The sequence below is a fragment of the Neodiprion lecontei genome, chromosome 1 (genome assembly GCF_021901455.1).
Source record: "Neodiprion lecontei isolate iyNeoLeco1 chromosome 1, iyNeoLeco1.1, whole genome shotgun sequence".
Classification (NCBI taxonomy): domain Eukaryota; kingdom Metazoa; phylum Arthropoda; class Insecta; order Hymenoptera; family Diprionidae; genus Neodiprion; species Neodiprion lecontei.
The window spans coordinates 25,692,369-25,716,830 of record NC_060260.1 but is presented as its reverse complement, the minus strand read 5'-3'; the positions used below and the strand labels follow the sequence as shown (position 1 = coordinate 25,716,830).

At 39.2% G+C, this 24,462-nt stretch overlaps 2 protein-coding genes across 5 annotated transcripts; both read left to right on the top strand.

Moving 5' to 3' along the window:
* Positions 1-16: 16 nt before the first annotated feature.
* On the top strand, positions 17-4,180 carry LOC107224997 (nucleoplasmin-like protein). 4 transcript variants are annotated; one of them, XM_015665287.2, is made up of 7 exons: positions 31-220; positions 509-624; positions 1,359-1,572; positions 2,071-2,147; positions 2,418-2,492; positions 3,123-3,275; positions 3,573-4,180. In XM_015665287.2, the coding sequence occupies exons 1-6, from the start codon at positions 199-201 to the stop codon at positions 3,228-3,230; spliced, it is 612 nt and encodes a 203-aa protein (XP_015520773.1). In that variant the 5' UTR covers positions 31-198; the 3' UTR covers positions 3,231-3,275; positions 3,573-4,180. The 4 variants fall into 4 exon arrangements, with proteins under 4 accessions (XP_046602742.1, XP_015520773.1, XP_046602744.1 ...); XM_046746786.1 differs by having other exon boundaries at positions 17-220; positions 3,123-4,180; XM_046746788.1 differs by lacking the exons at positions 3,123-3,275; positions 3,573-4,180 and having other exon boundaries at positions 34-220; positions 2,418-2,738.
* Positions 4,181-5,595: 1,415 nt separating this feature from the next.
* Positions 5,596-7,055, top strand: LOC107224987. The gene is given in 4 exon segments (XM_046746661.1): positions 5,596-5,808; positions 5,941-6,378; positions 6,458-6,660; positions 6,737-7,055. Coding segments are annotated over 4 exon segments (1,173 nt in total).
* The last annotated feature ends 17,407 nt before the right edge of the window (positions 7,056-24,462 follow it).

Here is a 24,462-nt window from a genome sequence, read left to right as displayed (position 1 = left end):
CGCAGAAGTTTGGAGGCAGGACCCAATCAGAAGGTGGAACGTACTCTAGGCGCGCAAGCCGAGGGACGCGAAACTCATTTGCTGCGAGATCGTCAAACACGTGTGACCATTCCGAGTCTCTACCCAGTTACGCGGCGTCCCTCGGCTTCAGACCCGCAACTCAAAACGTTTGAATCTGTGTATATCTAATCGATCGCCATGGCTGAGGAATATTTATACGGTAAATATTATACTCTAAGACTTAACGGATATGCTGATTTATTTATTTTCCATAAATAGCGAATACTTTCGATACATACCGTTGTTTTAACACCGTTGTATGCCTACGTGTGGACGCCGGCAGAATATCGGCCATTATGCAGGCGAATCCATTGTCTTTGTACAAAAATCTTGGTTATTATACCATTCATTATTTCTCTCATCGTCGATGTGCCACAGAATGATTATTATGTCGATTTAAATTATGCGTAAACTACATTCTTCAAGTCTTGCGTCAATTTGTATGCAGGAATCACTTTGCAAGGACCCAATGCCACCGAGGTCTGGGATCCTGAGCACAAAAACGAGGACGTTGACGGTGCTAATCAACATTTTGGCGCTGACCAAAAACTCATTATCAAAATGGTGAGTTGAAATTGTCAATCTGGTAATCAAGTATCTAATTTTTTACACTTCATCAGCTACTGTTTGATTCATTTTGTGTTACCCATCTTTAGCGCCATTGTCGCCGTGCGTACGCAATTTTGCCGATTCACATTCTCAACCTTTATAACACGCAAAATTTGATCCTAGAACAAACCAGAAATAAAAATTTATAAATAACACGTCAGTGTGTCAACAATCGATGATTTTTGTCCTTGAAAATTGTTATCGCTGTTTTTAACGCATTTTGGCGCCATTTGCATTCATCTTCTAAATTATTGTCATTCGAAAAAACTCTGAAATATCCAATTCATTGCTATTGTATACCTATTTGTTTCTGATAAGTTGCATCAATATAATAAGTATAGTCATCCCAAAAAGAAAATCTGTACTTAAATTTTGACAAGCTAATTGATTGTTTAATCGTTGCAAGTTGTAAGATCAACATCTATAATGTAAATTATTTAAGCTTGAGTCGACATTAACTAGCTGCTGTTTTTATTTAAAAAATTATGAATGACGAGCGATCAAGAATAAACAGTAACACGTTTCAATTTCTGATAAAAAGTATGTCAGCCTTGAGGCAAGCTTTGAAAGTACTGTTTATTTAATATTAATAGTTCATCAGTTTATTGCAACACTAACATTTAGCTTACGAATATGGTCAATATAATCCGATGAGGTTCATTATCTATATCTTTTTTTTGTGACTTCAGGCACTTCTGGGACCTGAGGCCAAAGCTGGCGAGTTAAACGTACTACAAGTTGAGGCGATGGGACTCAAAGGTCCAATTAAAATCCCAATTGCCTTATTGGAACTGGGCAAAACTGCACAAATCATCCTCGATCTAAGTTTCCCTGATCCACCCGTCACATTCACCTTAATCAAAGGCAGCGGTCCAGTCCATATAGTAGGACACAATCTCCTTGGTAAGTTTCATTTTGTTTCGTAGATTAATCTTCCTTCACTCCTGATATATTTGGACTAATAACACTTGCAACATCACTACCAGCTGTGTCAGCGATGCACGCTCAAGGTTTGCGAGACACCATTTGGCCGCAATCTTTTATAGACTATCGTATTTAATGAGAAAATGTTTCATTTTAATGAACTGATGCTAGTGACCAGAGTCAATGGCGACGAATAGTAATTATGCTGAAAAATTTGGAAATGAAGCCTAGCAATTGAAATTTCACTGAATCTCATGAATATTTAGTACTTTCATAGAATCATCGGATCTGAAATTTATGTATGATTATCTTTAAAAAAAAGTTTACTACATCGGCTGCTGACTGAAGTCACTAAATTCAGCTTCATCTCATTTTAGTGATCAAAAAACTATGATTACAGTTTTATTTGCACTGTATTGTATAAGAATATATTGTGTGAATATATCATGCATTAATAAACTCGATTATTCGTTACAGGGACGCATATGGATGAATTTGAAGACATGGAGGACGAAATGGAGGAAGAAAACATCGATGACGAAGATGATGAGAAGGTGAATATAAATCTAAAATTTTACAGCTTTTAGCCAGGGTTTTTCAATTAAAAATTGTCAATTTTGAAAATAAATAACCCATTCGTAATTACAATTGATTCAGACCATTGGTTATTGTGCAAAAGCAAATTAAGCGTATTGTAAACAAAAATTCTGAAATTGGATTTGTGTTAGCAATACGTTATCTTAACAATCGGTACAAAACTGAAGGAGTATGGTTAGAAGTTAGGAGACCATCATACGTTATGTGAATGGGAATTAATATTTCAGGCCTCGCATAAGAAACGGAAACTTTCTGGCGAGGGTAAAAAAAATGGCACCAAACGCGCCAAGATGGATGAGGAGGTAGACAAGGAGAACTATCGAAAATAGCATGCTTGGTCCTAGCAATAAGTTTTACATATCTTACGTTAAATACAGACTATACATTTCAAACATCAATTAAATTCGTTTTAATCATCAACTCTTCATTTCACCAGACTAGAGTGATGATAATGGTAACTTTGAAACGTACAGATGTACTTGTCTATGTTACATCAAAATAATTTAAGTTTTAATTTTTTTGAAAAATAAACAACGTCTTTGGAATAATTGTTTTTAGATTTTGCATTTTATTTCACTACCTACCATCTTGGCAGTGTGCAATATAATGGGCCTACTCTAAATGTTGTCTATACATCTTTGACTACTTTCCGGTCATTGTAATATTAAATTTTGTTTCTCAGGGTTTTATGATACATAATTTTGATCACAGATTAGGTTTTATAATTTTTTCTTTTACGACTACGAGTTTTGTTACTCGACGGTAAAAATAATATAACTATTAATTTATAAAATAATGAATTGTTATTTGAGTAGTTAAGACTGATCGGTCTGGATTTATGACACTATTGTCTCTACACTAGATTGAATTATTAGAACAGAATGCGTAATCGGAATCTGCTCTCATTAATTTCTTTGATGTTTTTGATTTAGGACCCTGAGGATGAAGAAGACGAAGAAGAAGAGCCCAAAAAGAAGAATGCGAAATTAGCGACCCCAGCTAAAAACAAAAATCAAGCTAACAAGAATAAGAAAAAATAAATCCGTGGTTTTATTACCAACACATCCTAGGCTAGGCTCTTGAATGTAAGTTCATCATCATTCGCGTTTTGCGTGTTACAGTATCGTTTCATCTGATAGTCAAAAGAGACCATTCATTATCCATTCACGGATTCTAAAATCTTGAGGCTGGGTTGTGTACATTTTTTTCATGATAACAATTGTTCTTCAATCGAAAGCAACGAAGAAGCAAAAGCAAAGAGAAAAAGATCACAGATATTAGGCACACAATCTGTTACCTTACTGAATTAATGCGTTACTTGAAGATTTCCAGACTAATTTTGTGTAAAAATACCTATAAGATGAATATGTATTTTATTCTAGCGACTATAAAAGGGTCGCGGAGCCATGACAAGGTCATCAGTGAGAACACATTTTCGAGGAATAAGTCTATATAGAAGGCAATGCAAGTTCGACTCTTCAGTATTTAACGCTTCTGCGTCTCCCTGAACATCGGAATAGCAATCTACAGCTCAGATTTGAAAGTTCGTGAATCCGAATGCTAGACAAATGATAGACTGACAGACAGACGGAGACAGATTGACGCATGTTTTAATCCTACTCTTCCGCAGCTCGACTTCCAGTCAGAAAACACAAAGCTATATTATAACACCACTTGATAATCATATTTACTTCTTATAAAGATCATGACGGAATTTTTATCCCACTGATCTAGTATATTTATTTTGAACTAAACGAGGTCTTTGATTAATTTTATGACCATTAGAAGGAGTTAAAACAGAACATTGTCATCTCTCGATATTCATTCCATTTGAAGAAAAGTAATAGCCGGCGTACAGACAGACACTATATGCACGGCGCACCGTTCTTATTTAACATGTGTTATACACAGTGTTTTCCACTTACGTGCCCATACGTCTGTATACTCTTTTGTACATATACGATACAATAAAAATTTCACTTAACTTTTACTTAATATTAATTTATTATGTAAATTTGTACAGTGCGTGACTAGACTTAGAAAACACTTTCTTGTTTGAAAAATTTTATGTCAAACCTCCCATTATCCGCGCGAGGTCTAATTTTCAAGAAAATATGAAGTGGTGTGGGTAGTTAACACTTTGAACCACGGCCTTGAACAGTTGGAGCCAGGTAAAAATCAGTGGGATCATAGTAACGATCGGTTGTTTGATATTCTATAGTTATAGTCATATTAATAATTTGTACTACTTTTACTCTTGAAATATTTGATATTTTGTAAATATATTCGAAGGAATAATTATGCTGGGATGAAGTTGGTGTGGTTGGAATTTTATAGTCGTAGGTCTTCTGGCCTGCCATTTTACGACCTCGATGAAGAAAACATTTTCAAATACGGGATTACTTCCACGAAAATTTCTAAGGTTGGTTTATGACTGTCACATGTCTTGCTCAGAGTTGATAGGTTGACAGTTAAATGGCAGGAGTTATCACTGTGGGAAAAATAATAGAAAAAAATTGTTACATATTAGCCTAAGTCTACCGAACGTAAAATGTGTGCATCACTTTATATCAAAGTTCATCATTGTTTTGGATACGTAAACATTGGTTTTAACGGTTAACAAAAGTTGGGCCTCCTTGGGTTTCAAATTTTTTACTAACAACGTCAAACCTCAAACATTTGGGAATCATTCATGTACCTAAATTTCGAATCGAAACCATCGGGGTACGTTCTAGTTATGTATCCACCAAGTACTTAGCCGACCTTGTCGAGTGATTTTTGCTATCTACGGGGATAAAAGTAGACTTACAATTAGTTCGGTATTAGCAAGCAATATGTACAGAACTCGCAAAGAATCGCTCTTCAAGATCGAATTGATTGATATTGCCTAGATCTTAAAGTCTTCAGCTATTTAAAAAAAGTAAAATTATGTATAAATTATAGGAGATTTTCAAAGTCGCCGAAAACGTCGAGGACCAGCATGTGTGCGTCTCGAGACACGTTTGACATCTCGGAGATGCAAAGTGTCGACTTGAGCGCGGAGTTTACAGAAAATACTGTCAGCAGCGGCGTTGATTGTCAATTCAGTGGTACTCCGGTTCCCGATTTCCCATTTGAAGCCACCCGAGAGTCTCAACTCTTTGACGAAGTCGTCGAACTGCGCCAACAAGTTGTTAATATTTAAGAAATATTTTTTATCATTCGTGCACTTGTCTGTAATATGTACATATAAATCTACGATATTGTGCAAAGACAGGCAGCACAGCTATTACGAATTTTTTCAATTACGATGGCTTCCAAAAAACTAGACAAATAGTGCAACTACATATTTGTGATATTATTTTTACGTTTGCAATTTTTCAATTTTACTGTGAATTGTTTGTATTATACCTAAGGCAAGGTAAAATGTCTGTGAAGGTAGCAGACTTGAACCAAACGATCGCGCATGTTGAGGCAGCTGTTCAACTAAAGGATACGCAATTGGAAGGCTTGCAACGGGATAACGAACGGTTATCATCAGAATTGAAAAAGCAACAGAGATGCAACAGAAATCTAAAACGTAGGTGCACATGCCCAGTGTTTTAATGATGCTATTAAAAAATTTTACTTCGATGTGTTGTAATAAATTCAGCAAGCTTTGTATATAAAACGCGTTTAATTATTGATATAGGAAAGAAAGTTTAATTGCGCTAAATGTCTTACTGGCGTGCAAATAGTTGATACTGATATTCCTGAAAAACAAGATGGTAGAAACAAAATGAATCGACTTTAATTCCAGAACAGTTGGACGACGAAAGATTCTTTTACCAAAAAGAAAAGGAGCACTTTTGCGAAGAGATGCAGAATCACAAAACGTGTAAGCGTACGGACGCCGGCTCGACAAGGTCTTTGCAGCAGCAGAAAAAAGAGTTCGAAAAGATCCAAGAAGCTCTGGAGGAAGAAAACAAGCAACTGAGAGAGGAGCTTGTTGAGAAGAGCGAAACGACATACAATCTTTGCGTCAAATTTCTACGCATGAAGCATGCCAAGGATTCTTTGAGGCAGAAACTCGATCAACTTCTGAGAGAGCACTTACAGGTGATGGCCGAAATGATGGAAAAACTGGACGAGGCACGGGAAGAGCTGAACATCATAGTATCCGAAAAATTTCAAGAGCCTGTACATCTCAGCAAAGCCAAATTCTTACAGGTTACAGCTTCGTCTACCTAGTCTATTTTTATTTTTCTGACCCCAAGAGCCAACGTCGTTGTTTCTTTCACATCCCCAGGTTGTTCAAAGAAACAGCCGATTAGTTCATGAGAACGCGGCGTTGAAGTTACAGTCTCATCAACTCACCCAGAATATCGAAAAAATAAAAAGTGAGGCGCAAAAGACGCGAACGATAAACGTCGATGCAAGAACAATAGAAAAGTTGGCTATGCAAGGGAAGAGGAGACGGAAGGAAGAGACCGTCAGGTCTTTGTCCACGAAGTAAGATTTTCTCTAGTTTTAGATCTGCTGAATCGATTTCGTGAAGTAATGTGAGTTACATGTTTCGTATTACAAGAACGGTATCCAGGAAGACGGAAAAATTAGGAACTTCACTTTCGTCTTTGAGTACGTCTTGCGGTGGTCCATTGGTTGACAGTTCAGGGGATGCAAAAGCCCCAATGAAATACCAGAACAAACGCGCTACATTTGATATTCCGGAAGTGGACGAGCCTCCGGAAAAGCGAGTAGAACGTCGCACTGAACGAACACAGAGCGCACCAGAAATTGTGCAAACCGTGACCTTTAAGCAGGATCTTGCTTCTGGCAACGGATCCGAGTACACCAATATTACTCAGCGTAGTGTCGAAGTTCGGGACATGTATACGAACACATGACGAGGCATAAGGTCGACGAGCTCGAGGCTGGGGCAGTAGGAAAATCCGTAACCACTATTCGGACACTCAAGTAACTAATGGCTGGTTGAGATGTGTTATGAATCACTTCGATGTCGCAGTGTTCTTTTGGATCGATAATAGTTTGAATGTAACCGCAGTACTCGCATATCGTGTATTGTCAAGTGATTAATAAACGTATCGAAAATGTTCATTATGGACGTTGGCAGTTGCGGAAACTGGACTCTGTATTTGCTCCGAGAATTATGCGAACGATAGCTGTTGATGATGCACCTTGGAGAGATTCACGATTTGTATCTAACATAACAGTATGGATGCCACTTCACTGACAGGGCTGAAAACTATTTGATGTTGGAAGAATGTACATGAATAATAGATTTAAATCGCAGCTGAAATACTCACGCTACTTGCTGAATATTATAGTAACCTTCAGTGCACGTTATCCTGCCGTATTGCGGTTCAGCTTTTTGAGTTCCTCAGGATGTAAGCGGCAGATCAAGGTTCTAAAAAACTGACTCTGGGTCAAACAACCTCTCGTCGTGAAAATCGTAGAAGAAAGCGGAGCATAATCACTCTGTTCGGCCAATTTAAAGTAAAATTGTAAAAATGTCAAAATCAATGTATTCGGTTGCCATATCGTTGTAATTCTGCACGAATAGGCAATTCCGAGGAGTTACAGCCAAGAAACGAAAGACTTCCCGTTGTGATTTCTCTGCTGCTAGTCTTTCCTTCGTGATTTCTTTAGTGTTGATTCTATGCTGTTTTTTGGTGCGTTTATGTCGTTCCTGAGGGTTGTAAGGGTCCTAAGAACTAACAATTATTTAATCAAAAATAAAGTGGGCTAGTTCGTTGACTGGAGAATATAGACAGTTGCTCTTATGGGCTTTGGTGTGACAACCGAGAATCCTCGAAGTATCTACGTTGGGTAGACAAGCAGAATTATTTTTCGAAAAGTGTTCGCATGAAAAAAATTCAGAGTAACTGTAATACATCACGGATGCGCTAATTTTGATCGAGATGAAATGGAAAGCTCCGTCTATGAGACAGTATTTAACGCATTGTCCTGATTTAAAGTCCTAAAAAGGTGATTGTCGGCGATTCTTTCTTTTGATAGGGAGACAAATAAAAAAGCTTCCTAAAACGTCGAGTGTATTTTGACACACATTTGAAAGGTGGGAGCAAAAATTTGGATCATCCAACTGTGGTAGAATAGCAGCGTTATTAGCTGACCCGTTAACTGAAGAATATATCTTTAGTCAATGGCTGACCATCGAAGGGCCTAGACACTTGAGTCTGGAATCGGCAGGAAAGATGAAGTGTGTCTGAAGTGTAAAGACTAAAATCATTATACTTCATATCATACATCATACATCATACATAGTATTAAATTCGAAACTGAAGTTTGGAAGTTCGGATGTTCGGAAAGTGACGTCACCCACATTTTTTTTCTCTTGACGTCATCTATCTGAAATCAGTTAGCTGAATTCCTCAGTCTGAGAACAACCGCGCAGTAGAGCGGACGTATGAGAATCGCGTTCCGCAGATTTTGAGTACCGGTTTCTCTACCTTGTGGTTCCTGTGCTCAAGGTCCGCTACCTGGTTAAACTCGACTATCAGGACATGCGCTTGGTAGTTTTTGCGCTTCAGGTCCGCTACCTGGTGAAACTCGACTTTCAGGACAAGCGCTCCGTAGTTCTAGCTGTCCAGGTCCTTGACCTGGTGACTTTTGACCTTCCGGACTAATTTTCAAGTTTACAGGTTTGATTATTGAAATTGTCGTGTTTTTTACTATCAAAGCAATCTGCATGCTTCAGATTACATTTTGAATCTGAAAAAAAATCGAACGACCAGGATCAACAAATTGCAATTGGTGAGTGGTTGGCATTGTATACATAGGAATTCATGACAATAACGTCGTTCAATTAGAGATAAAATTGCTGTACGTCGTGTTTCAAATCTGTCAGCATTTAACTGATTGTTCTGTGGTATTTTTTGACGAAATTTATTGTCATCAAATCACAATACGTTATACTTACATGCATGTGTAAATGTGATTTGTAACTTGATATGGGAAAAATCTTACGGGCAGATTCGGTTTGTGTCACATGCACAAAGACAGTGTTCATTCTGTATACTGTGAAGCAATTACCAGAATTTTTTGGGGAGGCCATCGTGTCCCAGTCTCCCCTACAGCTATGTCATATGGTGAAACACTGACAACTAGTGAGCGAGCCCGCGAGCACAAAAACCAGTTACAATAGGCATCCGACCCCGAGCGAGCTTCAGCGAGCGAGGTTTTTGAAACTAGTTATTTTTAATCTGCGCACCATTCTATTATCGATGTCTCAAAATAACCCAAAATACCGTGGTGTCATATTAATTGTCGAGCTCAAACGTAAAAAGTAACAATTTTCACCAAGAAAATTCTGAACGAAAATGGATGTGATTTAACGTTTTTTTATGAGTATTTTTAGTTCATCGATGATAAAAATATATGTAAATTTAAAGTAATTGTAGTTTTTACATTTCAGACAAATATTACGCACTCCATCTTTCCTGCCTATTCGAGATTCCAGCAGCGAGGCGCTTCAATGGCCAGCTAATAACTTCGCCGTATTGCGACAATTGATGATAGGTAAATTTTTCTTGCACTGTCCAAACGTGAGTTAAGATAAACTCGGAATTTTAAAAAGCTGCGTTAGTTATCTCCCATTTAAAAAAAATAACCGCCAGTCAACGTTTCGCTTAAAAATGATCGTATTTGATTGATTTGAAAAACACAAAGTTTATACTTTTCCGGATCTTTCACATGGCAACATTTGGAGAACCCGGTTTCCACTCTGAACCGACATGAAGGATATTTTTTCTGCATTATCTGATATTATTATTGACCTTTTTTCGATGTTACTTAAATATTTAGCTATATAATTATTGATTGCTCTCAGTTTTCAACCATTTGTACAAGACAGGAGTTCGAAGTAAATAATTATAATCAATTATTTTCATGTGATCCGATATGAAAAAGCGATGTTACTATTTGTGCACGGTGAGAATAACATTTTTAAAATATTTGCTGGCAATTGTAATTATATTTTATCTGAAATTTTTAAACTTGTCACGCTTACAATAAATTATTTCGATTCATTTTTCGCGCAAGCCCAAATTCAGTAGCTATCAATGCGCTAATGATATTTTCATAGTTTTTTTTACAATTTTGTCATAATCATCTTAATAAAATGTGTCGATGAAAGAATTATATTGATCCATACACGATATTTTTGATGTGTTCTAATACTTAAAATATTTATTAGTATTCGAGGTATAACCCGAGGTGGTTAGCGGTGGTCGTTGGAGGTGGGAGTGGTTGGCGGTCATGGTAGGTGGCTGGAGAACGAGGAGAAGGCGGACGAGGAGGACGAAGGTGGTCGGTGGTGGTGGTGTGTGGTAGGCAGGATTAAGAGTAGGAGAAGGAGTAGGCGTAGGAGTATGAGTAGAAGTAGGAGTAGAAGTAGGAGTAAGTATTAATATTACCTACCCTACCATACTCTACCCTACCATACCCAACCCTACCCTACCCTACACTCTCCTAGTCTTCCAGCCCCTGCTCTCCTCCTAAACTCCTACTTCTATTTCAATCTCACTCCTACTCCTGATCCTACTCCTACTCTTACTCCTACTTCTTATCCTACTCCTACACCTACTACTCATCCTACTCCCACTTCTACTCCTGATCCTACTCCTACTCCTACTCTCCGTTCTACTTCAATCTCACTCCTACTCCTGATCAGTGCTGGGCAAAATTGTAATAAAAAATTAACAATTACAAATCACTAAGGATAATTTTTAATGACATCGAATTCCATTAAAATTATTTTCAGTAATAATAATTGAATCGGAGTTCAGTGAAATTACTTTTGATAATTGTAATTGACTCAGAGTCCATCGAAATTATTTCCAGTAATTGTAATTGAATTGGATTGCATTAAAATTACATTGAGTAATTTGAATTTAATCAAAGTTTATGAAAATTACTTTCAGTGATTGGAATTTAATCAGAAATCATTTCAATTATCCTCAGTGATTGTAATTAAATCAGACATTATTAAAATTCTTTTGAGTAATTGTAAACCACACGATGTGGTCCAATTGAATTTTTTTCTCTAACGTTATTCCTGTGAAATAATAACAAATAGACAAATAAATTTACTCCGTTTTTGGAGTATTCAAATGTGTGATCGGAACGAGTCTTTTACAGTCAATATGTGAATGGGCTATGGTTACCAAAGTTTTTTGGGTAGCTGATCAAGGATTTCATATTACTTTGAAAAATTAATTTGTTTAAATAATTTGCTTGACCAGTCAATGTGAATATGTAAGCTCCATGAAGTTCCCGATGTTTTCGGAATTTGAAATTATGTTGAGAATTCGACATTACGTTTCCAAAGGTAAGTTGTTTAAATAAATTATGAAAAACAATTGAAATTTGAAAAAAAAACATAATCATTTCCATTAATTGTAATGGATAACAGAAAAATTACAATTGTTCCAAGTAATTGTAATTAGTAGCAAAAAAATTACAATTTTTTCAAGTAATTTTAATTGAAAACAAAAAATTACAATTATTTCGAGTAATTGTAGTTGATAATCATAAAATTACAATTGTTTATACTAACTGTAATTGATAAATGAAAATTTATAATTATTTCCCGCAATTATAATTAGTTACTGAATATTACAGTTATTCACAGTAATTGTAATTTACGAGTAATGAAATGACGAAAGTAATTTCTGCTGCCCAATTCTGCTCCTGATCCTTCTTCTACGCCTACTCCTACTCTTACTCCTACTTCTGATCCCACTGCTAGTCCTACTCTTAATTTTGAATATTAATGCTATGGAATATATAGACTGCGTGTCGAATTGAATCCCATATCAAAACGAACAATTCTTTTATTGTCATATTATAGCCGATTATTGTAGATAATCTGGTATATTTCCTGTAAAATTATGAAATTTATAGTATGCATCACGTATGAATCATAAATGAATCATATATATCAATGTTCTACATATACCGCATATACATTTATACTTTTTGGTCTCTGCATCATTATTACATCTGATCTATTGTTATTCGTGATCTATGTATACATTCTTCTCTCGGATGCCTATACTTTGATTAAATCACTGTTTTGCTACGAATTTTAAAACATGTCTATTCTCATTATTAATTTCTTGTATCGCCGACAAGTCATTAAGTACACTCAGGCCAAGTACAGGCTTGGGCTTACCATTACGAAGACTGTGTTACTCAGAAGGTGAATGCGGCCAGCATCATATCGGAATCGGAAACTCTCTGATGTTTTGCGATAAGTTCTCAACTCTACCATTAGAATATCTCACGGAGCAATTTACGGTTGTCACATCTAAGCCCATGAGGGCAACTGACTTTATATTCTTCATCCAATAGTGAGGCTAACGCTTTTGTATTTTTGACGTAATGTAACGATGTGTTGACGTAATTTTGCAAGAGAAATCGATTGGGCGCAGTCCCAATACGCTGCGATCAACGCACCAAAAGTTACAGCCGAAAAACCAGAACCTGAATTTTCGACATTTTTCAGCATGAGGTTTTCGCTCGCCATTTCTCTCCTGTTGGTCCTATGCTCTTTTCGCTGCGATTTCTGGGTTCCTAAGGGTCCAATTGATCAGATAAGGGTCATTCAAATCGAATCTGGGACCAAAAGTTTTTTGCCCAAAAAAAAAGTAAGGCTAACCCCTATCCATTTTTGGCGAAAATTTTCGCGATTTTGAAAAGTGCTGGAATCAATTAATTGCAGCACTGATCGAACGTAATTTTGCGAGGGAAATCGATGAGGCGCAGTCCCAATACGCTGCGATCAAGGCATCAAAAGTTACAGCCGAAAAACCAGAACCTGAATTTTCGACATTTTTCAGCATGTGGTTTTCGCTCGCCATTTCTCTCCTGTTAGTCCTACGCTCTTTTCGCTGCGATTTATGGGTTCCTAAGGGTCCAATTGATCAGATAAGGGTCATTCAAATCGAATCTGAGACCAAAAGTTTTTTGCCCAAAAAAAAAGTAAGGCTAACCCCTTTCCATTTTTGGCGAAAATTTTCGCGATTTTGGAAAGTGCTCGAATCAATTAATTGCAGCACTGGTCCAACGTAATTTTGCGAGGGAAATCGATTGGGCGCAGTCCCAATACGCTGCGATCAACGCACCAAAAGTTACAGCCGAAAAACCAGAACCTGAATTTTCGACATTTTTCAGCATGAGGTTTTCGCTCGCCATTTCTCTCCTGTTGGTCCTACGCTCTTTTCGCTGCGATTTCTGGGTTCCTAAGGGTCCAATTGATCGGATAAGGGTCATTCAAATCGAATCTGGGACCAAAAGTTTTTTGCCCAAAAAAAAAGTAAGGCTAACCCCTATCCATTTTTGGCGAAAATTTTCGCGATTTTGAAAAGTGCTGGAATCAATTAATTGCAGCACTAATGGAACGTAATTTTGCGAGAGAAATCGATTGGGCGCAGTCCCAATACGCTGCGATCAACGCATCAAAAGTTACAGCCAAAAAACCAGAACCTGAATTTTCGACATTTTTCAGCATGTGGTTTTAGCTCGCCATTTCTCTCCTGTTGGTCCTACGCTCTTTTCGCTGCGATTTCTGGGTTCCTGAGGGTCCAATTGATCAGATAAGGGTCATTCAAATCGAATCTGAGACCAGAAGTTTTTTGCCCTAAAAAAAAGTAAGGCTAACCCCTTTCCATTTTTGGCGAAAATTTTCGCGGGTTTGAAAAGTGCTGGAATCAATTAATTGTGGCACTATTCCAACGTGATTTTGCGAGAGAAATCGATTGGGCGCAGTCCCAATACGCTGCGATCAACGCATCAAAAGTTACAGCCGAAAAACCAGAACCTGAATTTTCGACATTTTTCAGCATGAGGTTTTCGCTCGCTATTTCTCTCCTGTTGGTCCTACGCTCTTTTCGCTGAGATTTCTGGGTTCCTAAGGGTCCAATTGATCAGATAAGGTTCATTCAAATCGAGTCTGGGACCAAAAGTTTTTTGCCCAAAAAAAAAGTAAGGCTAACCCCTTTCCATTTTTGGCGAAAATTTTCGCGATTTTGAAAAGTGCTGAGATCAATTAATTGTGGCACTATTCCAACGTGATTTTGCGAGAGAAATCGATTGGGCGCAGTCCCAATACGCTGCGATCAACGCATCAAAAGTTACAGCCGAAAAACCAGAACCTGAATTTTCGACATTTTTCAGCATGAGGTTTTCGCTCGCCATTTCTCTCCTGTTGGTCCTACGCTCTTTTCGCTGAGATTTCTGGGTTCCTAAGGGTCCAATTGATCAGATAAGGTTCATCCAAATCGAATCTGAGACCAAAAGTTTTTTTCCCCAAAAAAAAGTAAGGCTAACCCCTTTCCATTTTTGGCGAAAATTTTCGCGATTTTGAAAAGTGCTGGAATCAATTAATTGTGGCACTATTCCAACGTGATTTTGCGAGAGAAATCGATTGGGCGCAGCCCCAATACGCTGCGATCAACGCATCAGAATTTACAGCCGAAAAACCAGAACCTGAATTTTCGACATTTTTCAGCATGTGTTTTTCGCTCGCCATTTCTCTCCTGTTGGTCCTACGCTCTTTTCGCTGCGATTTCTGGGTTTCTAAGGGTCCAATTGATCAGATAGGGGTCATTCAAATCGAATCTGAGACCAAAAGTTTTTTGCCCCAAAAAAAAGTAAGGCTAACCCCTTTCCATTTTTGGCGAAAATTTTCACGATTTTGGAAAGTGCTGGAATCAATTAATTGTGGCACTATTCGTACGTAATTTTGCGAGAGAAATCGATTGGGCGCAGTCCCAATACGCTGCGATCAACGCATCAAGAGTTACAGCCAAAAAACCAGAACCTGAATTTTCGACATTTTTCAGCATGTGGTTTTAGCTCGCCATTTCTCTCCTGTTGGTCCTACGCTCTTTTCGCTGCGATTTCTGGGTTCCTAAGGGTCCAATTGATCAGATAAGGGTCATTCAAATCGAATCTGAGACCAAAAGTTTATTGCCCTAAAAAAAAGTAAGGCTAACCCCTTTCCATTTTTGGCGAAAATTTTCGCGATTTTGAAAAGTGCTGGAATCAATTAATTGTGGCACTATTCATACGTAATTTTGCGAGAGAAATCGATTGGGCGCAGTCCCAATACGCTGCGATCAACGCATCAATAGTTACAGCCGAAAAACCAGAACCTGAATTTTCGACATTTTTCAGCATGTGGTTTTCGCTCGCCATTTCTCTCCTGTTGGTCCTACGCTCTTTTCGCTGCGATTTCTGGGTTCCTAAGGGTCCGATTGATCAGATAAGGGTCTTTCAAATCGAATCTGAGACCAAAAGTTTTTTGCCCCAAAAAAAAGTAAGGCTAACCCCTTTCCATTTTTGGCGAAAATTTTCGCGATTTTGAAAAGTGCTGGAATCAATTAATTGTGGCACTATTCGTACGTAATTTTGCGAGAGACATCGATTGGGCGCAGTCCCAATACGCTGCGATCAACGCATCAAAAGTTACAGCCGAAAAACCAGAACCTGAATTTTCGACATTTTTCAGCATGAGGTTTTCGCTCGCCATTTCTCTCCTGTTGGTCCTACGCTCTTTTCGCTGAGATTTCTGGGTTCCTAAGGGTCCAATTGATCAGATAAGGTTCATCCAAATCGAATCTGAGACCAAAAGTTTTTTGCCCCAAAAAAAAGTAAGGCTAACCCCTTTCCATTTTTGGCGAAAATTTTCGCGATTTTAAAAAGTGCTGGAATCAATTAATTGTGGCACTATTCCAACGTGATTTTGCGAGAGAAATCGATTGGGCGCAGCCCCAATACGCTGCGATCAACGCATCAGAATTTACAGCCGAAAAACCAGAACCTGAATTTTCGACATTTTTCAGCATGTGTTTTTCGCTCGCCATTTCTCTCCTGTTGGTCCTACGCTCTTTTCGCTGCGATTTCTGGGTTTCTAAGGGTCCAATTGATCAGATAGGGGTCATTCAAATCGAATCTGAGACCAAAAATTTTTTGCCCAAAAAAAAAGTAAGGCTAACCCCTTTCCATTTTTGGCGAAAATTTTCGCGATTTTGAAAAGTGCTGGAATCAATTAATTGTGTCACTATCCGTGCGTAATTTTGCGAGAGAAATCGATTGGGCGCAGTCCCAATACGCTGCGATCAACGCATTAAAAGTTACAGCCGAAAAACCAGAACCTGAATTTTCGACATTTTTCAGCATGTGTTTTTCGCTCGCCATTTCTCTCCTGTTGGTCCTACGCTCTTTTCGCTGCGATTTCTGGGTTTCTGAGGGTCCAATTGATCAGATAGGGGTCATTCAAATCGAATCTGAGACCAAAAGTTTTTTGCCCCAAAAAAAAGTAAGGCTAACCCCTTTCCATTTTTGGCGAAAATTTTCACGATTTTGGAAAGTGCTGGAATCAAATAATTGTGGCACTATTCCAACGTGATTTTGCGAGAGAAATCGATTGGGCGCAGTCCCAATACGCTGCGATCAACGCATTAAAAGTTACAGCCGAAAAACCAGAACCTGAATTTTCGACATTTTTCAGCATGTGGTTTTAGCTCGCCATTTTTCTCCTGTTGGTCCTACGCTCTTTTCGCTGCGATTTCTGGGTTCCTAAGGGTCCAATTGATCAGATAAGGGTCATTCAAATCGAATCTGAGACCAAAAGTTTTTTGCCCAAAAAAAAAGTAAGGCTAACCCCTTTCCATTTTTGGCGAAAATTTTCGCGATTTTGAAAAGTGCTGGAATCAATTAATTGTGGCACTATTCGTACGTAATTTTGCGAGAGAAATCGATTGGGCGCAGTCCCAATACGCTGCGATCAACGCATCAAAAGTTACAGCCGAAAAACCAGAACCTGAATTTTCGACATTTTTCAGCATGAGGTTTTCGCTCGCCATTTCTCTCCTGTTGGTCCTACGCTCTTTTCGCTGCGATTTTGGGGTTTCTAAGGGTCCAATTGATCAGATAGGGGTCATTCAAATCGAATCTGAGACCAAAAATTTTTTGCCCAAAAAAAAAGTAAGGCTAACCCCTTTCCATTTTTGGCGAAAATTTTCACGATTTTGGAAAGTGCTGGAATCAAATAATTGTGGCACTATTCCAACGTGATTTTGCGAGAGAAATCGATTGGGCGCAGTCCCAATACGCTGCGATCAACGCATTAAAAGTTACAGCCGAAAAACCAGAACCTGAATTTTCGACATTTTTCAGCATGTGTTTTTCGTTCGCCATTTCTCTCCTGTTGGTCCTACGCTCTTTTCGCTGCGATTTCTGGGTTCCTAAGGGTCCAATTGATCAGATAAGGGTCATTCAAATTGAATCTGAGACCAAAATTTTTTTCCCAAAAAAAATAGTAAGGCTAACCCCTTACCATTTTTGGCGAAAATTTTCGCGATTTTGAAAAGTGCTGGAATCAATTAATTGCAGCACTATTCCGACGTGATTTTGCGGGAGAAATCGATTGGGGGCAGTCCTTATACGCTGCGATCAACGCATCAAAAGTTACAGCCGAAAAACCAGAACCTGAATTTTCGACATTTTTCAGCATGTGTTTTTCGTTCGCCATTTCTCTCCTGTTGGTCCTACGCTCTTTTCGCTGCGATTTCTGGGTTCCTAAGGGTCCAATTAATCAGATAAGGGTCATTCAAATCGAATCTGAGACCAAAAGTTAATTGCCCTGAAAAAAAGTAAGGCTAACCCCTTTCCATTCTTGGCGAAAATTTTCGCGATTTTGAAAAGTGCTGGAATCAATTAATTGTGGCACTATTCCAACGTGATTTTGCGAGAGAAATCGATTGGGCGCAGCCCCAATACGCTGCGATCAACGCATCAGAATTTACAGCCGAAAAACCAGAACCTGAATTTTCGACATTTTTCAGCATGAGGTTTTCGCTCGCTATTTCTCTCCTGTTGGTCCTACGCTCTTTTCGCTGAGATTTCTGGGTTCCTAAGGGTCCAATTGATCAGATAAGGTTCATTCAAATCGAGTCTGGGACCAAAAGTTTTTTGCCCAAAAAAAAAGTAAGGCTAACCCCTTTCCATTTTTGGCGAAAATTTTTACGATTTTGGAAAGTGCTGGAATCAAATAATTGTGGCACTAATCCAACGTGATTTTGCGAGAGAAATCGATTGGGCGCAGTCCCAATACGCTGCGATCAACGCATCAAAAGTTACAGCCGAAAAACCAGAACCTGAATTTTCGACATTTTTCAGCATGAGGTTTTCGCTCGCTATTTCTCTCCTGTTGGTCCTACGCTCTTTTCGCTGAGATTTCTGGGTTCCTAAGGGTCCAATTGATCAGATAAGGTTCATTCAAATCGAGTCTGGGACCAAAAGTTTTTTGCCCAAAAAAAAAGTAAGGCTAACCCCTTTCCATTTTTGGCGAAAATTTTCGCGATTTTGAAAAGTGCTGGAATCAATTAATTGTGGCACTATTCGTACGTAATTTTGCGAGAGAAATCGATTGGGCGCAGTCCCAACACGCTGCGATCAACGCATCAAAAGTTACAGCCGAAAAACCAGAACCTGAATTTTCGACATTTTTCAGCATGTGTTTTTCGTTCGCCATTTCTCTCCTGTTGGTCCTACGCTCTTTTCGCTGCGATTTCTGGGTTCCTCAGGGTCCAATTAATCAGATAAGGGTCATTCAAATCGAATCTGAGACCAAAATTTTTTTCCCAAAAAAAAAAGTAAGGCTAACCCCTTACCATTTTTGGCGAAAATTTTCGCGATTTTGAAATGTGCTGGAATCAATTAATTGCAGCACTAATGGAACGTAATTTTGCGAGAGAAATCGATTGGGCGCAGTCCCAATACGCTGCGATCAACGCATCAAAAGTTACAGCCAAAAAACCAGAACCTGAATTTTCGACATTTTTCAGCATGTGGTTTTAGCTCGCCATTTCTCTCCTGTTGGTCCTACGCTCTTTTCGCTGCGATTTCTGGGTTTCTAATGGTCCAATTGATCAGATAAGGGTCATTCAAATCGAATCTGAGACCAAAAGTTTATTGCCCTAAAAAAAAGTAAGGCTAACCCCTTTCCATTTTTGGCGAAAATTTTCGCGATTTTGAAAAGTGCTGGAATCAATTAATTGTGGCACTATTCCGATGTGATTTTGCGAGAGAAATCGATTGGGCTCAGTCCCAATACGCTGCGATCAACGCATCAAAAGTTACAGCCGAAAAACCAGAACCTGAATTTTCGACATTTTTCAGCATGAGGTTTTCGCTCGCCATTTCTCTCCTGTTGGTCCTACGCTCTTTTCGCTGCGATTTCTGGGTTCCTAAGGGTCCAATTAATCAGATAAGGGGCATTCAAATCGAATCTGGGACCAAAAGTTTTTTGCCCAAAAAAAAAGTAAGGCTAACCCCTTTCCATTTTTGGCGAAAATTTTCGCGATTTTGAAAAGTGCTGGAATCAATTAATTGTGGCACTATTCGTACGTAATTTTGCGAGAGAAATCGATTGGGCGCAGTCCCAATACGCTGCGATCAACGCATCAAAAAGTTACAGCCGAAAAACCAGAACCTGAATTTTCGTCATTTTTCAGCATGAGGTTTTCGCTCGCCATTTCTCTCCTGTTGGTCCTACGCTCTTTTCGCTGCGATTTCTGGGTTCCTAAGGGTCCAATTAATCAGATAGGGGTCATTCAAATCGAATCTGAGACCAAAAGTTTTTTGCCCCAAAAAAAAGTAAGGCTAACCCCTTTCCATTTTTGGCGAAAATTTTCACGATTTTGGAAAGTGCTGGAATCAAATAATTGTGGCACTATTCCAACGTGGTTTCGCGAGAGAAATCGATTGGGCGCAGTCCCAATACGCTGCGATCAACGCATCAAAAGTTACAGCCGAAAAACCAGAACCTGAATTTTCGACATTTTTCAGCATGTGTTTTTCGTTCGCCATTTCTCTCGTGTTGGTCCTACGCTCTTTTCGCTGCGATTTCTGGGTTCCTAAGGGTCCAATTGATCAGATAAGGGTCATTCAAATCGAATCTGAGACCAAAATTTTTTTCCCAAAAAAAAAAGTAAGGCTAACCCCTTACCATTTTTGGCGAAAATTTTCGCGATTTTGAAAAGTGCTGGAATCAAATAATTGCAGCACTATTCCGACGAGATTTTGCGGGAGAAATCGATTGGGCGCAGTCCTAATACGCTGCGATCAACGCATCAAAAGTTACAGCCGAAAAACCAGAACCTGAATTTCCGACATTTTTCAGCACGTGTTTTTCGCTCGCCATTTCTCTCCTGTTGGTCCTACGCTCTTTTCGCTGCGATTTCTGGGTTCCTAAGGGTCCGATCGATCGGATAAGGGTCTTTTAAATCGAATCTGAGACCAAAAGTTTTTTGCCCCAAAAAAAAGTAAGGCTAACCCCTTTCCATTTTTGGCGAAAATTTTCGCGATTTTGAAAAGTGCTAGAATCAATTAATTGTGGCACTATTCGTACGTAATTTTGCGAGAGAAATCGATTGGGCGCAGTCCCAATACGCTGCGATCAACGCATTAAAAGTTACAGCCGAAAAACCAGAACCTGAATTTTCGACATTTTTCAGCATGTGTTTCTCGCTCGCCATTTCTCTCCTGTTGGTCCTACGCTCTTTTCGCTGCGATTTCTGGGTTTCTGAGGGTCCAATTGATCAGATAGGGGTCATTCAAATCGAATCTGAGACCAAAAGATTTTTGCCCAAAAAAAAAGTAAGGCTAACCCCTTTCCATTTTTGGCGAAAATTTTCGCGATTTTGAAAAGTGCTGAAATCAATCAATTGCAGCACTATTTGTACGTAATTTTGCGGGAGAAATCGATTGGGCGCAGTCCCAATACGCTGCGATCAACGCATCAAAAGTTACAGCCGAAAAACCAGAACCTGAATTTTCGACGTTTTTCAGCATGTGTTTTTCGCTCGCCATTTCTCTCCTGTTGGTCCTACGCTCTTTTCGCTGCGATTTCTGGGTTTCTAAGGGTCCAATTGATCAGATAGGGGTCATTCAAATCGAATCTGAGACCAAAAGTTTTTTGCCCCAAAAAAAAGTAAGGCTAACCCCTTTCCATTTTTGGCGAAAATTTTCACGATTTTGGAAAGTGCTGGAATCAAATAATTGTGGCACTAATCCAACGTGATTTTGCGAGAGAAATCGATTGGGCGCAGTCCCAATACGCTGCGATCAACGCATCAAAAGTTACAGCCGAAAAACCAGAACCTGAATTTTCGACATTTTTCAGCATGAGGTTTTCGCTCGCTATTTCTCTCCTGTTGGTCCTACGCTCTTTTCGCTGAGATTTCTGGGTTCCTAAGGGTCCAATTGATCAGATAAGGTTCATTCAAATCGAGTCTGGGACCAAAAGTTTTTTGCCCAAAAAAAAAGTAAGGCTAACCCCTTTCCATTTTTGGCGAAAATTTTCGCGATTTTGAAAAGTGCTGAGATCAATTAATTGTGGCACTATTCCAACGTGATTTTGCGAGAGAAATCGATTGGGCGCAGTCCCAATACGCTGCGATCAACGCATCAAAAGTTACAGCCAAAAAACCAGAACCTGAATTTTCGACATTTTTCAGCATGTGGTTTTAGCTCGCCATTTCTCTCCTGTTGGTCCTACGCTCTTTTCGCTGCGATTTCTGGGTTCCTAATGGTCCAATTGATCAGATAAGGGTCATTCAAATCGAATCTGAGACCAAAAGTTTATTGCCCTAAAAAAAAGTAAGGCTAACCCCTTTCCATTTTTGGCGAAAATTTTCGCGATTTTGAAAAGTGCTGGAATCAATTAATTGTGGCACTATTCGTACGTAATTTTGCGAGAGAAATCGATTGGGCGCAGTCCCAATACGCTGCGATCAACGCATCAAAAGTTACAGCCGAAAAACCAGAACCTGAATTTTCGACATTTTTCAGCATGAGGTTTTCGCTCGCCATTTCTCTCCTGTTGGTCCCACGCTCTTTTCGCTGCGATTTCTGGGTTTCTAGGGGTCCAATTGATCAGATAGGGGTCATTCAAATCGAATCTGAGACCAAAATTTTTTTCCCAAAAAAAAAAGTAAGGCTAACCCCTTACCATTTTTGGCGAAAATTTTCGCGATTTTGAAAAGTGCTGGAATCAATTAATTGCAGCACTATTCCGACGTGATTTTGCGGGAGAAATCGATTGGGCGCAGTCCCAATACGCTGCGATCAACGCATCAAAAGTTACAGCCGAAAAACCAGAACCTGAATTTTCGACATTTTTCAGCTGGTGTTTTTCGTTCGCCATTTCTCTCCTGTTGGTCCTACGCTCTTTTCGCTGCGATTTCTGGGTTCCTAAGGGTCCAATTAATCAGATAGGGGTCATTCAAATCGAATCTGAGACCAAAAGTTTTTTGCCCCAAAAAAAAGTAAGGCTAACCCCTTTCCATTTTTGGCGAAAATTTTCACGATTTTGGAAAGTGCTGGAATCAAATAATTGTGGCACTATTCCAACGTGGTTTTGCGAGAGAAATCGATTGGGCGCAGTCCCAATACGCTGCGATCAACGCATCAAAAGTTACAGCCGAAAAACCAGAACCTGAATTTTCGACATTTTTCAGCATGTGATTTTCGTTCGCCATTTCTCTCCTGTTGGTCCTACGCTCTTTTCGCTGCGATTTCTGGGTTCCTAAGGGTCCAATTGATCAGATAAGGGTCATTCAAATCGAATCTGAGACCAAAAGTTTTTTGCCCCAAAAAAAAGTAAGGCTAACCCCTTTCCATTTTTGGCGAAAATTTTCACGATTTTGGAAAGTGCTGGAATCAAATAATTGTGGCACTATTCCAACGTGATTTTGCGAGAGAAATCGATTGGGCGCAGTCCCAATACGCTGCGATCAACGCATCAAAAGTTACAGCCAAAAAACCAGAACCTGAATTTTCGACATTTTTCAGCATGTGGTTTTAGCTCGCCATTTCTCTCCTGTTGGTCCTACGCTCTTTTCGCTGCGATTTCTGGGTTCCTAATGGTCCAATTGATCAGATAAGGGTCATTCAAATCGAATCTGAGACCAAAAGTTTATTGCCCTAAAAAAAAGTAAGGCTAACCCCTTTCCATTTTTGGCGAAAATTTTCGCGATTTTGAAAAGTGCTGGAATCAATTAATTGTGGCACTATTCCGATGTGATTTTGCGAGAGAAATCGATTGGGCTCAGTCCCAATACGCTGCGATCAACGCATCAAAAGTTACAGCCGAAAAACCAGAACCTGAATTTTCGACATTTTTCAGCATGAGGTTTTCGCTCGCTATTTCTCTCCTGTTGGTCCTACGCTCTTTTCGCTGAGATTTCTGGGTTCCTAAGGGTCCAATTGATCAGATAAGGTTCATTCAAATCGAGTCGGGGACCAAAAGTTTTTTGCCCAAAAAAAAAGTAAGGCTAACCCCTTTCCATTTTTGGCGAAAATTTTCGCGATTTTGAAAAGTGCTGAGATCAATTAATTGTGGCACTATTCCAACGTGATTTTGCGAGAGAAATCGATTGGGCGCAGTCCCAATACGCTGCGATCAACGCATCAAAAGTTACAGCCGAAAAACCAGAACCTGAATTTTCGACATTTTTCAGCATGAGGTTTTCGCTCGCCATTTCTCTCCTGTTGGTCCTACGCTCTTTTCGCTGAGATTTCTGGGTTCCTAAGGGTCCAATTGATCAGATAAGGTTCATCCAAATCGAATCTGAGACCAAAAGTTTTTTTCCCCAAAAAAAAGTAAGGCTAACCCCTTTCCATTTTTGGCGAAAATTTTCGCGATTTTGAAAAGTGCTGGAATCAATTAATTGTGGCACTATTCCAACGTGATTTTGCGAGAGAAATCGATTGGGCGCAGCCCCAATACGCTGCGATCAACGCATCAGAATTTACAGCCGAAAAACCAGAACCTGAATTTTCGACATTTTTCAGCATGTGTTTTTCGCTCGCCATTTCTCTCCTGTTGGTCCTACGCTCTTTTCGCTGCGATTTCTGGGTTTCTAAGGGTCCAATTGATCAGATAGGGGTCATTCAAATCGAATCTGAGACCAAAAGTTTTTTGCCCCAAAAAAAAGTAAGGCTAACCCCTTTCCATTTTTGGCGAAAATTTTCACGATTTTGGAAAGTGCTGGAATCAATTAATTGTGGCACTATTCGTACGTAATTTTGCGAGAGAAATCGATAGGGCGCAGTCCCAATACGCTGCGATCAACGCATCAAGAGTTACAGCCAAAAAACCAGAACCTGAATTTTCGACATTTTTCAGCATGTGGTTTTAGCTCGCCATTTCTCTCCTGTTGGTCCTACGCTCTTTTCGCTGCGATTTCTGGGTTCCTAAGG

Bases quoted from the DNA above. Each gene is read 5' to 3' on its own strand.
- LOC107224997 (XM_046746786.1), top strand. From the start codon at position 199: ATGGCTGAGGAATATTTATACG. The intron at 625-1,358 runs GTGAGTTGAAAT...TTGTGACTTCAG, and splicing joins AAAAACTCATTATCAAAATG to GCACTTCTGGGACCTGAGGC. The intron at 2,148-2,417 runs GTGAATATAAAT...TTAATATTTCAG, and splicing joins ATGACGAAGATGATGAGAAG to GCCTCGCATAAGAAACGGAA.